A 14,236-nucleotide genomic window follows, 5' to 3' on the forward strand; every position below is an offset into this window, starting at 1 on the left:
CTCCCAGAGAACTACTTTTCTGTTTTGCATTCATACCGCCAACAGGAGCGCTTAAGTTCAGCGTGCCCGTCTCCAGAGCTGACTTAGCTAGTTAGCTGCCATTCGCTCTCCTCCCAGTTAAGTAGTCTCCTAGCGGCGGGGGATGAGTCAGAGGGACCGTAGAAGGAGCGGCTAGTTAGCTGACTAGCAGACGGCTGGCTAGCTAGCTAACACTAGCATTCTAACTCCGCCATGTTTTCATGCTAAACTTGTTTCAGGAAATGATCTGAACAAAGCTATATCTCCTCTAGTGATTTTTTTCTACGCTGCAACAAGAGCGTGGACAGAGCGTATGGACGTGTTCAGGACGTCTTGGCGTTACTTTTTATGATGCTTCACTGCGGTCGCGGTTTTATGAACTTGAAATGAAACTAAAGTTAATGGTTAAGTTTGGGACAAACGTTGTGGTGTTTTGATTGTTTTCGTTCACCAAAATCAACAGGCAACATTACTGGTTTCACACGGGAGACCAACAGCAGCGTCCTCGCAACCCTGGACGGACTTTCTCACATTTTATACTAAGATCGCGTTTCTCTGAGTGTGTAACTTCGCGCTGATGGGTTTACAGTTGGTGCGACTGCTTGACTGATGTACAACCAACCCAAACACACACGCAATAAGTGCAGGACGTTTGTAGGCTTTCTGAACACATTATGTCCTGTGAACATCTAATCACAGATGAGTCTTTATGTTCTATTTAGGAACTTTAAAATAATTCTCTGTATTATGTTTTTTACTATTCATTGGACCAATAACAGATTCAGTGTTTGCCCGTCCTCTTTGGTTGTTTTAACTGTGTACTAGCACATTGCTGTTGAGTGAAACATCCACCTGGATTGATATATCAAAGATCATCAATATCATGCTGTCAAATTTAGGATTATATTCGCTCTTTTACTAAAGAGAAGCTCAGGAAAAAATTCAAGTCCTCAGTTGAACACAAAGACGGGCTAATCAGCGCTGTGGGCGGGACTAACACTCACTGGCCAATCACAGTCAAGTTAGTTAAACGTGTTAACGCTATATACTCTGACTGAGTCTACATGAGTCACATGATTGAATTAATTAATCCAAAAGAGCCAGAGTGGTAAACTCGATGCTTGCTGGCTCGGACCGGACGTCTCTTGTGATTGGTCGGAGAAAATCATGAAAATCTGTTGTGTTTGTTTGGGTCTGCACGTGGCGTTTGTGTAAAACTACAGAATAACAGAACGATATGTTGACTGACGGTGATTTTGGACAGGCGTGTTCAGTGGCGTCTGGTCCCGCGGGCTCAGTAGGGTCTCCAGACGGCTTCAGCGGCCACCATGTTTGTCGGAGAGCTGCTGTGGCTGGACTCCACCTCCACGCCCACTACTTCGCTCTGATTGGGCAAAGAGGGGTGCAAGAGGGAGGAGCCTGTGGAGGCATTGGTGCACGGCGGCAGGATCCTTGGTGGGGAGCGCGAGTCGCTGCCGCCACCGCCTCCTCCTCCACCGGCCATCATGGAGAACTGGTAGGAGCCGGCGGCGGTAGAATAGTACAGGTGATATGGCGAGGAGGTGGACTGGAAGGGCCCGCTCTGGGCCTGGTGGGGGGTGTTTGCAGGGTAGGGAGGAGGCAGGTAGGTGTGGTACCTCCCCGCCGGAGTGGTCGCCATGGCCGTTGCCATGGTGATGCCGAGGGCGCTGTTGGAAACCGCGTTGTGAGAAGGGGCGTAGGTGAAGGCGGCCGCTGTGGGAGGGTAGTGGACCCTGTGGTCGGAGAAGCGGGAGTCAGGCAAGGAGGGGAGGGAGGTGAAAGGTCGTTCCAAGGTCATCCTGGGGTCGCCGAAGGCCGTGAGGTCAGGACCTGAGAGAGGGAAAAGGTCAGAGGTCGCAACCAACTCATTCACGCATTTCTTCTTCTACCTTCTTTTTCACATGCTGCATCAACACTAAAACATAACAGACATGTCTTCAAAAGTGAAGTTCTCTCTAATGTCCATAAAGAACAGAAGTCAATGAGAAAATAAGCCACTCCACTGGCTGCATAAAGAAGTGTGATTGTATAGAAGTCAATGAGAAATTAAGCCACTCCACTGGCTCCATAAAGAAGTGTGATTGTATAGAAGTCAATGAGAAAATAAGCCACTCCACTGGCTCCATTAAGAAGTGTGATTGTATAGTCAATGAGAAATTAAGCCTTAACTTCTCACTTGATTTATTACCTCAAACTGAGCCCAACATAGATTAAGAGAAGACAGTAGGTAGTTTTATTATTACTACTAAAAATACTTCACCAAGTAAGTAAAGGACCGGACTACATCACACTGGTTCCATAAAGAAGTGTGATTGTATAGAAGTCAATGAGAAAATGACCCTAAATTTCTCTCTTGATTTTTTCCCTCAGGAAACATTTTCCTAATGAATTTATGGTCTCAATCTCTAGTTTCAAGTCTTCTTCAATACAGCATGATGTTCATTTAGTAAATTATGGTCCATTTAGAGTCAAATAGACCAGAAAGCCTCTTTGACCGTCTTTCTCTCAGTGATTTGACTTCATCACACTGGAACATTTTCATCAGAATTCGCCTTGCTAACAACAGGTGCGGGTGGATACGTCCGTCACCGTTTACAGTCTAAGACACGCTCAGGAGTGTTACCTGTGAGTCGTGAGGACAGGTCGCTGAGCGAGGATCGACCAGGCGAAAGGGGATTGGCCGTGTGGACGGTGGGCGTGGTTATCTGGCCAAGGTAGGGATACGATTGGTCGTAGGACCAAGGCGGAGATGACTGCATCTGTCTGGAGTCTAAGAAAGTACAAAAGGGAGGAGTCATCAGGTAAATGCCTTAGTTACACAAAACTGCCGACACACACATCTGGAGATTATACTTCTATAAACAGACAGATTCAAAGACGAACAGTGAAGTACAGAGTCAAAGAAGAACAATGAAGGACAGAGTCAAAGAAGAACAGTGAAGGACAGAGTCAAAGAAGAACAGTGAAGGACAGAGTCAAAGACGAACAGTGAAGGACAGAGTCAAAGAAGAACAATGAAGGACAGAGTCAAAGAAGAACAGTGAAGGACAGAGTCAAAGAACATCAAAGGACAGAGTCAAAGAAGAACAGGGAAGGACAGAGTCAAAGACGAACAGGGAAGGACAGAGTCAAAGACGAACAGTGAGGGACAGAGTCAAAGAAGAACAGTGAAGGACAGAGTCAAAGACTAACAGTGAAGGACAGAGTCAAAGACGAACAGTCCATCACACACAGAGACGGAAGGACGTGGACAGACATGAACTCTGTGTTGAGAAAGAAAGAAAGAAACAGAAGAGGAAGCAGTAAAGTGTGTGTGTGGGCGGACGGATGAAGTGTGTGTGAGAGAGTTATTTCATTCAATCCACTGTGTCCCCACTGTCCAATAAACGGTCCTGATCACCCACAGACTGCCTGTGTGTGTGTGTGTGTGTGTGTGTGTGTGTGTGTGTGCAGCAAATTGTACACAGACGCCAAGACGTCAATGAAGTCTTTTTACATCTGTTTCTTCACATGTGCAACATTACAGGAGGAGAAGGAGAGAAGTGAAAGAGAAGGCAACAGGAAGAGGAATGATAGCTTTAAGGGGGACGGGCGATTGAGAGAGAAAAGGAAAGAAAGGGGGAAGAGAAAGAGAAAGAGAGAGGGCCGGAGAATGGCTTAATAACAGTTTCCTGTTTCTATTGACATGTTCAGAGGGATCAGAAACAGTTTGTGTGTTTCTATGCGTAAACACAACGTATTCAAAAAAAGAGCTCAACGTATAAAAGAAGAAGTCCTCATCCGCGGACTCGTCTTTGTCTCTTTGGACAGGATCGGTTCAGAGGGAAGTTCATGGATGAACACGTTTAGACACTGAATCCACAATCACGTGACACTCTACGACCACAAACTAGAGACCTCGGGCATTCAGAGGATGGGTGGCTTCACCAGTAGATTCACAATAACAACAACACTGGTGAGGAAACATACAATCAACCACAAATGATCCCAGATCACAGCATGGATTTGTCTCTGCTGTTCCTCAACGTCTGGGTGTGTGGGGGCTCGTCCACACTCGATTTCTCTCCAGGATGGACGAGGATTTGGAAGAGTACACTAGTTTAATGCCAGTTTAACACCAGTTAAATGTCAGTTTAAGGCCAGTTTAACACCAGTTAAATGCCAGTTTAATGCCAGTTAAACACCAGTTTAATGCCAGTTTAATGTCAGTTCAGAGCCAGTTCAACACCAGTTTAACAGCAGTTTAATGCCAGTTTAATGTCAGTTTAGAGCCAGTTCAACACCAGTTTAACAGCAGTTTAATGCCAGTTCAACACCAGTTTAACACCAGTTTAATGCCAGTTTAACGCCAGTTTAACACCAGTTTATTGCCAGTTTAACACCAGTTTAATGCCAGTTTAACGCCAGTTTAACACCAGTTTAATGCCAGTTTAATGTCAGTTTAGAGCCAGTTCAACACCAGTTTAACACCAGTTTAATGCTAGTTTAATGTCAGTTTAGAGCCAGTTTTACACCAGTTTAATGCCAGTTTAACACCAGTTTAACACCAGTTTATTGCTAGTTTAATGTCAGTTTAGAGCCAGTTTAACACCAGTTTAACGGCAGTTTAATGCTAGTTTAATGTTAGTTTAGAGCCAGTTTTACACCAGTTTAATGCCAGTTTATGGCCAGTTTAACACCAGTTTAATCCAGTTTAACGTCAGTTTAATGCCAGTTTAACACCAGTTTAATGCTAGTTTAATGTCAGTTAAGAGCCAATTTTACACCAGTTTAATGCCAGTTTAACGTCAGTTTAATGCCAGTTTAACGCCAGTTTAACGTCAGTTTAATGCCAGTTTAACACCAGTTTAATGCTAGTTTAATGTCAGTTAAGAGCCAGTTTTACACCAGTTTAATGCCAGTTTAACGTCAGTTTAATGCCAGTTTAACACCAGTTTAATGCTAGTTTAATGTCAGTAAAGAGCCAGTTTAACGTCAGTTTAATGCCAGTTTAACACCAGTTTAACACCAGTTTAATGCCAGTTTAATGCCAGTTGAACACCAGTTTAACGTCAGTTTAATGCCAGTTTAACACCAGTTTAATGCTAGTTTAATGTCAGTAAAGAGCCAGTTTAACGTCAGTTTAATGCCAGTTTAACACCAGTTTAACACCAGTTTAATGCCAGTTTAATGCCAGTTGAACACCAGTTTAACGTCAGTTTAATGCCAGTTTAACACCAGTTTAATGCTAGTTTAATGTCAGTAAAGAGCCAGTTTAACGTCAGTTTAATGCCAGTTTAACACCAGTTTAACACCAGTTTAATGCCAGTTTAATGCCAGTTTAATGCCAGTTTAACCTCAGGACGTAGGACAGATTTTGCCTGGAAGTGAAACCAGGTTGATGTCAAAATGTGACATTGATATGACGTCAACCTTCAACAACGTATATATTTTGTCGTTATGGAGGTTTAGCAGATGTTGCGTTCATTGTCATGAGACGTTTGGAAGACAGAGAAACTCTCCGGTGTTTGGATTCTCCACAGCGTCTCTCCGTCTCTTCTTCTCTATTGTTGTAGTATTTCTGTGGCAGTTATAGAGCCACATCCAGGCCTGGCATGTGTACTACAGCGTTTTAGTCAGTTTTACTAGTTCCAGTGATACACAGATATTTCTTGAGTCGAGGCCGTGTGGCAGGAAAACTAACATAAACAGGTATAAACACTAAACTTTATAATTGATTACACATTAATGACTAAAGAAGTCAACATCTCTATCTTTCAGATGATGAACCCACTTCGGTGTGACCTCTGACAAATTTACTTTTCATTTAATAATAAATTATATATTCTGACAAATACAAACCAGAAATATAAATCTACAATTTTTAATTCTGACTTTTAAACATTTGCTTTTCTTTTTTTCTCACAGAAGAACTTCCTGCCAGCTGACTCTCATTTCCTCCTTCAGCCATTACCTGCTTCCTCACACACACACACACACACACACACACACACACACACACACACACACACACACACACACACACACACACTGCTACTACCACTGAAGGCAGAAGAGGAACAGATACTGTATTTTGGCGTCACATAGAGTATCCATGGCAACCACCGCGCGCGCACACACACACACACACACACACACACACACACACACACACACACACACACACACACACACACACACACACACACACACACACACACACACACACACACACACACACACACACACACACACACAGACCACAATAGATCTCAGTAAAACCACAATGAGGAACGATGATGTTTGATGCTCAGACAGTGTGTGTTATTAAATTTTTCAGTAATAATAATATTGATCTGCATGTTTTTATGTGTGGAAGGACAAAGATGACCTTGAGGAACCTCTAGAGCCACGTAAGGGAATTCTCTAGGAGCGAAGGGCAAACTCAGTTGAACGACAAATTAACACCAGTTAAACGCCAGTTTAATGCCAGTTTAACACCGGTTTTACCCAGTTTAATGCCAGTTTAACACCAGTTTTACCCAGTTTAATGCCAGTTTAACACCAGTTTAAAGACAGTTTAACACCAGTTTAACACCAGTTAAACGCCAGTTTAATGCCAGTTTAACACCGGTTTTACCCAGTTTAACGCCAGTTTAACACCAGTTTAATGCTAGTTTAAAACCAGTTTATTTCCCAGTTTAACACCAGATTAACGCCAGTTTAACACCAGTTTATTTCCCAGTGTAACACCAGTTTAATGCCAGTTCAACACCAGTTTAATGCCAGTTTTTTCCCAGTTTAACACCAGTTTAATGCTAGTGTAACACCACTTTAACACCAGCTTAATGCCAGTTCAACACCAGTTTAATGCCAGTTTTTTCCCAGTTTAACACCAGTTTAATGCTAGTTTAACACCACTTTAACACCAGCTTAATGCCAGTTCAACAACAGTTTAACATCAGTTTAACACCAGTTTATTTCCCAGTTTAAAACCAGTTTAATGCCAGTTTAACACCAGTTTAACACCAGTTTAACACCAGTTTAACACCAGTTTAACGCCAGTTTAACACCAGTTTAACACCAGTTTAACGCCAGTTTAACACTAGTTTAATGCCAGTTTAATCCGAGTTTAAGGCCAATTTAACACCAGTTTAACGTCAGTTTAACGCCAGTTTAACACTAGTTTAATGCCAGTTTAATCCGAGTTTAAGGCCAATTTAACACCAGTTTAATGCCAGTTTAACGTCAGTTTAATGCCAGTTTAACACCAGTTTAACACCAGTTTAAAGCCAGTTTAACACCAGTTTAATGCTAGTTTAATGTCAGTTTAGAGCCAGTTTTACACCAGTTTAATGCCAGTTTAACACCAGTTTAACACTAGTTTAACACCAGTTTAACACCAGTTTAATGCCAGTTTAACGCCAGGACGTTGGACAGACATTTCATTTTGGCTGGAAGTGAAACCAGGTTGTTCTCAAAATGTGACGTTGATGTCACGTCAACCTCCAACAACGTTAATATTTTGATGTTTAGCATGAGACATTTTGGTTACTGGAAGACAAAACTTAAAATTATTGTCAACCAACGTCAGTATTTTACATCAAACTGACGGTGGCATTAGACGTCAGGACCTACATTCACCCAAATATGGACGTCTAACGGCGTTCGTGGCGAGCTGAGAAGCAGGTGGGGCTCCCAGTATGAGAAAAAAATGAACCAGGGGAAACAATGTGACAGTGGACAGAGGAAGACAGCCGCTCCTGCACAGACAGGAAGACTTGGCACTCAGGTTGGTGATCTTACCAGCAGTTATGGGAGCATGCGTAGGGCTGGAGAAGGAGGCGGAGTTCAGTGCTGCAGATTGGCGGGAGTTGGCGTGCTGATGGTGATGATGGTGGTGAGGAGGCGTCACCCTCATGGAGCTCCGTCTCAGCTGTTCCAACTCCGTCAGCCTCTCGGAGAAAGCCAGGGAGCCGGGTTTGACCTCGTCCATCTTTTGACGGTGACCTGGAGGAGATGGTGTGAAACACGTCAGTATCTTTTCTGCAGATGAAACATTGCTGAGGTGGTGTGTCAGCAGATTACTTCATGTTTGTAATATGATTACATAATCCAGGGATTACAGGAACAGTTACAAGCCAACACAGACTATAACAATGTCCCGACCCTGTTAACACACTCTGTCTGCTAATGCGTTCGGGAATCTGGCGCTGGGCGCCTGGTAGAGGTCTCTCTGAGTGTGTGTGTGGCGGTCTGTCACGCTGTCTGTGCTGTTGGCTGCACTTCAAAGCGCTGAGACTGAGCTCCAGTTACAGCCACTTCCTCCCAAAGGGGGAAGCGTGCATGTGTGCGTATTTATACTGAGTGTGTGTGGGCGACTTAGAGACGAGTGATGGTTGTTCACAGCTGAGCGGAGCTCTTTCTGTCCCCTCACGTCTCTTCTGACCACCGCTGCTCACTTCTCTTCCATTTAACGTGAATCCTCATGTGTTTGTTAACGAAACTCAATCTCTCTCTTCTTCTTGCTTTCATCCGCCTTCAGAGTTTCATCACACCGAGTGGGAGAGGAACTCACAGTTGCATCAGCTTCCTTCACTCAACTGTGGTTTGACGCAGGCCTTCAGTAGCTACACTAAGACACATATTTGACAGGTCAAATAAAACATTCGATCCAAAGAGTATTTTAAGGTTGGATCCAATACAAGACAGGCCTATAGATGGTGAATTAAGATCAGGAGTAAAAATAATGGTCGTAATGAAGATTTGTACTGCTGTTATATCCTAACCTAAACTTTTTCACGTTTGATGCTTTCATCTGTCATTTATATCGACTCTTTGACTGATGTTCAGTTGGAGACCTTGTTCACATTTGATTCAACTGCGAGATGAATCGTGAATTGTTTGATTCAACTACGAGATGAAGCGTGAATTGTTTGATTCAACTAATAAAACGGTCTGTTTTCTGCCAGGCTCAGGTGTGAGGACGTGTTTTGTGCTGTATTTGTGTTCAACTGGATCCACGGACAATAAGACGGGACCCAGAACTGAGCCCTGTGGGACTCCACGTGTCATGGTGTGTGGGCGCCACTCACGTCGTGGCTCTCTCGGACCGTCCACTGTGATTTTAATGGCTCTCTGGTACGTGGCCACCTGAGGAGGGTTGGTGAACACTGTGATGGTGAGAGTGAAACTCTTTCCTGTGAGAGAAAAAGAGAGAGAACCAGAAAAATGTGTTCGTCATTATTAGAATCTCTTAAAGTTCAATCTCCTCCTGGTCTGTTTAAAGCATTAAGTTATGGAAGTTATGGACCCCCAGACAGGACAGAGGACATGATCAGGACATGAACAGGACATTAAAGGGATATGAACGGGACATTAATGGGACATTAAAGGGACATGAACAGGACATGAACGGGACATGAACAGGACATGAACTGGACATTAAAGAGACGTGGACGGGACATTCACAGGACATTAAGGGGACATGAATGGAACATTCACAGGACATGAACAGGACATTTACAAGACATGAACAGGACATTTACAGGACATTAACAGGACATTCACAGGACATTAAGGGGACATGAATGGAACATTCACAGGACATGAACAGGACATTTACAGGACATTAACAGGACATTCACAGGACATTAAGGGGACATGAATGGAACATTCACAGGACATGAACAGGACATTTACAGGACATTAACAGGACATTCACAGGACATTAAGGGGACATGAACGGGACATTCACAGGACATTAAAGGGACATAAACGGGACATGAACGGAACATTAAAGGGACATGAACCTTACATCCACAGGACATTAACAAGACATTCACGGGACATTCACAGGACATTAACAGGACATTAAGGGGACAAGAACGGGACATTAAGGGGACATGAACAGGACATGAACGGAACATTAAAGGGACATGAAGGGGACATTCACAGGACATTAACAGGACATTCACGGGACATTAAGGGGACATGAACAGGACGTTAACGGGACATTCACGGGACATCAAGGGGACATGAGCGGGACATGAACGGGACATGAACAGGACGTTCACTGGACATTAACAGGACAGGAACGGGACATGAATTAGACATGAACTGGAGAGGAACAGGAAATTAATTGGACAGGAATGGGACATGAACTGAACATTAACTTCCTCCTCCTCTTGATCCGTTTGGGCCTGTAGAAGAGTGTATGTCTAATGTCTCCTAAAACACAGTCCTGTTACCGTGTCATCTTCTGGACAGAGACATGTGTGTGTGTGTGTGTGTGTTTGTGTGTGTGTGTATGGGGGGGGGTGGGGGGGGGGTGATGGTCCTGTTTAAAAGAGGAACTAAGAGACTGAAAACTGTTGCACACACACACACACACACACACACACACACACACACACACACACACACACACACACACACACACACACACACACACACACACACACACACACACAAACACACACACACACACACACACACACGTTTCACAGATCATGAAACAAAGATTGTTTTGTTTACATGTTGGAAAAGAACCCTAAATAAATAAATTGTGTGTTTGTCCTGCTGCTTCAGACTCTGATGAGAGGCAGAAATATGATTCTGAAGATAATAATTATAATGATAATAAATGGGGATACTAGGCACACATGCACTCTTTTATTATTATCAAAATAATCTGCCCCCTGAAGACACTGATGTGAGAACCTTAAGGCTGTTTGTTTCTGCAGCTGAATGCTTCGGACGAGGACGAGGACAAAGTTTCTGAATTTAATTCCTCTCACTAAGCAGATCCTCACATGCAAAAACACACAGCAGCTCCACGCCGTCCTGAACTCTGCACACACACACACACACACACACACACACACACACACACACACACACACACACACACACACACTCACACACACACACACACACACACACACACACACACACACACACACACACACACACACACACACACACACACACACACACACACACACACACACACACACACACAGAAACCACGAGTCAAACCACTACACGTTCATCGGCAGCAAAACTGACCACTTCCTATACACTTAATGACATTTAGAAGGATTTATGGGGAAACATGTGGCTTCTTATCGTACAACACATTAACAACACAGGGAACATCTAACCATGAAATCATCATTTTTACCATCAAATCACCCCATCTAACCATCAAATCACCAGATTAACCATCAAATCACCACATTAACCATCAAATCCCCACATCTAACTATGAAATCAACACATTTAACCATCAAATCACCACATCTAACCATGAAATATCCACATTTAACCATCAAATTAACACATTTAACCATCAAATTACCACGTTAACCATCAAATCACCATATTTAATATGAAATCACCACATTTATCGATCAAATCCCCATATTTAACCAGCAAATCACCAAATTTAACCATTCAATCACCACATTCAACCATCGCATCACCACATTTTCCATGAAAAGATTCATGGGTAAACACCAATCTTCTTATCATACAACACATTAACAACACAAAGAACATCTAACCATGCAATCAACACATCTGTAATTACCACATTTATCCATTAAATCACCATATTTAACCATGACATCAACATATTTAACCATAAGATCACCCCATTAACCATGAAATCACCACATTTAACCATCGAATCACTACATTTAACCATCAAACCACCATATTTAACCATCAAATCACCATATTTAACTATCAGCTCACCAAATTAACCATCGAATCACCACATTAACCATTGAATCACCACATTTAACCATCAAATCCCCGTTTAACGATCAAATCACTATGTTTATCCATCAAATTGAAACATTTAACCTGTTCAAACCACTTATGACCGCATGGTGTAGGGAAGCAGAGTCAGACAACAGATAACTGTAATAAGACGTGTTACGTGGTATGATGTTGAAAAAGTTTGATCAGTCACTTCCTGTGGATTTCTGCCCATGTGTCTGCTTAAACATTTAAATCCTGCATAAATGATCATTTTAAAATGATTAGTGAGTTAAAAGAAAGAGGACTGTAAAAGTTGCAGTTGAATCATTTGGATGACCTCCTCACAGATATATAAAAACTGAAACAGTTAATTATGGGAACTGGGATCAGTTATTAAGCAGCTTTTGTTTTGAAAAGCCTCCCCAGACGGAGAATGAAGCTCATTGTTCTGTGTTCGGTTAAATTTGCATGCAAACAAATTTGTTCATTTGAATGCGGTGTGCATGAATTATGAGAGTGCTCACGTTGTTTCCTCTGCAGCGCTCCTGTGTGAGCGTACAGAGCTGTGTACACTGACGCTGACTTTTAAATAGATTAGTGGGGACATTTGCCTGTGACTGATTTAGTGAAACTGTGGTGTGTGTGTGTGTCCGTTAAAGAGGGCGAGGTAACGTTGAATGGCTGTTACGAGGAAGTCGTGTGAATACTGTTTTTATTCACATGGACTTCCCCTAATCTGTGGAGTGTGAACACACACACACACACACACACACGTTCAAGGCTCCTACCTCTTCCACTGCGGCCCACGAAGCGCAGGTCGTTGAATCGGGCCACCTGGTTTTTGATGGCCGCCGTGGCGTTGCGAAGCTCGGCCGAGTAGTTCTCATCGTTTCCTGCCATCACCGTCACCAGGGTGCCGTCGGGGGTGTCGCCTAGAGCAACGACCTGGTGACATGACAGGAAGATAGAGGCTTGACTTACAGCTTTTGTTGTTTCAAGTTCACCACATTTAACCATCAAATCACCACATTTACCATGTAAACACCAAGTTTAACCATGAAATCACAATGTTTAACCATGAAGATGGAGGCTTAAACAACAGCTTTTGTTGTTTGAATTTCTGTTTCTGTGACCATAATGGTCCAGGTGTTCGAATACCTTTACATTTGGTTTACCAAACCAAACTGTTTATCAAATTATATCTTTCTGTTTACCAAATACCTTTCTGTTTACCAAATACCTTTCTGTTTACCAAATATCTTTCTGTTTACCAAATACCTTTCTGTTTACCAAATATCTTTCTGTTTACCAAATATCTTTCTGTTTACCAAATTACATCTTTCTGTTTACCAAATATCTTTCTGTTTACCAAATATCTTTCTGTTTACCAAATGATACCTTTCTGTTTACCAAATATCTTTCTGTTTACCAAATATCTTTCTGTTTACCAAATATCTTTCTGTTTACCAAATGATACCTTTCTGTTTACCAAATATCTTTCTGTTTACCAAATGATACCTTTCTGTTTACCAAATACCTTTCGGTTTACCAAATATCTTTCTGTTTACCAAATATCTTTCTGTTTACCAAATATCTTTCTGTTTACCATATACCTTTCTGTTTACCAAATACCTTTCTGTTTACCAAATATCTTTCTGTTTACCAAATATCTTTCTGTTTACCAAATATCTTTCTGTTTACCATATACCTTTCTGTTTACCAAATACCTTTCTGTTTACCAAATATCTTTCTGTTTACCAAATATCTTTCTGTTTACCAAATGATACCTTTCGGTTTACCAAATATCTTTCTGTTTACCAAATACCTTTCTGTTTACCAAATATCTTTCTGTTTACCAAATGATACCTTTCTGTTTACCAAATATCTTTCTGTTTACCAAATATCTTTCTGTTTACCAAATGATACCTTTCTGTTTACCAAATACCTTTCTGTTTACCAAATTATACCTTTCTGTGTACCAACTACAACAGTCGTGTTGTAACTAAGATATTATATTTATAATTTTTCTGTGGACAGATTTAGCGTCTGTGAGCCGTGAACATGTCGTGTTAGCTTAAACTAAAGATATCACTCTGTCACTGTGTCAGCGGCACACACCGGCCCAGACAGCGCTGTTAAAATAACACTGACCAATCACTTTATAAATATGTTGAAATCTACACAAGCTCATGTTTTAGACCCTAAACTGTTAAAGAAAAATATAAAAAGATGAAAGCTGAGTGATATAGAATTGTGACAAAGAAATTAAAGATATATATATATATATATATATATATATATATATATATATGTACCCTGTCTACAAACCAGTTGAGATGCGGTAAATTTTAAGTAGAAACAGAATGTGATAATTTGCAAATCACTTTAACTCCACATTTAGTTGAAAATAGCACAAAGACAACATGCCAAACGTTATGTTTTTAAATGA

The 14,236-nt window shown here is 41.9% G+C and overlaps 1 protein-coding gene across 2 annotated transcripts in view; it reads right to left on the minus strand.

Moving 5' to 3' along the window:
- Positions 1 to 768: 768 nt before the first annotated feature.
- The window catches only part of runx1 (RUNX family transcription factor 1), a 54,960-nt gene continuing 41,492 nt past the window's right edge, over positions 769 to 14,236 (minus strand). For both annotated transcript variants that reach the window (XM_083937656.1, XM_083937657.1), the window contains 5 exons: positions 12,576 to 12,732; positions 9,114 to 9,218; positions 7,825 to 8,028; positions 2,663 to 2,809; positions 769 to 1,869 (listed from right to left, as the gene is read on the minus strand). In XM_083937656.1, coding sequence (XP_083793782.1) covers positions 1,313 to 1,869; positions 2,663 to 2,809; positions 7,825 to 8,028; positions 9,114 to 9,218; positions 12,576 to 12,732 — 1,170 coding nt within the window. In that variant the 3' untranslated portion in view covers positions 769 to 1,312. The remainder of the gene's footprint in view (positions 1,870 to 2,662; positions 2,810 to 7,824; positions 8,029 to 9,113; positions 9,219 to 12,575; positions 12,733 to 14,236) is intronic.

Source organism: Echiichthys vipera, assembly GCF_963691815.1.
Source record: "Echiichthys vipera genome assembly, chromosome: 23".
Taxonomy (NCBI): domain Eukaryota; kingdom Metazoa; phylum Chordata; class Actinopteri; order Perciformes; family Trachinidae; genus Echiichthys; species Echiichthys vipera.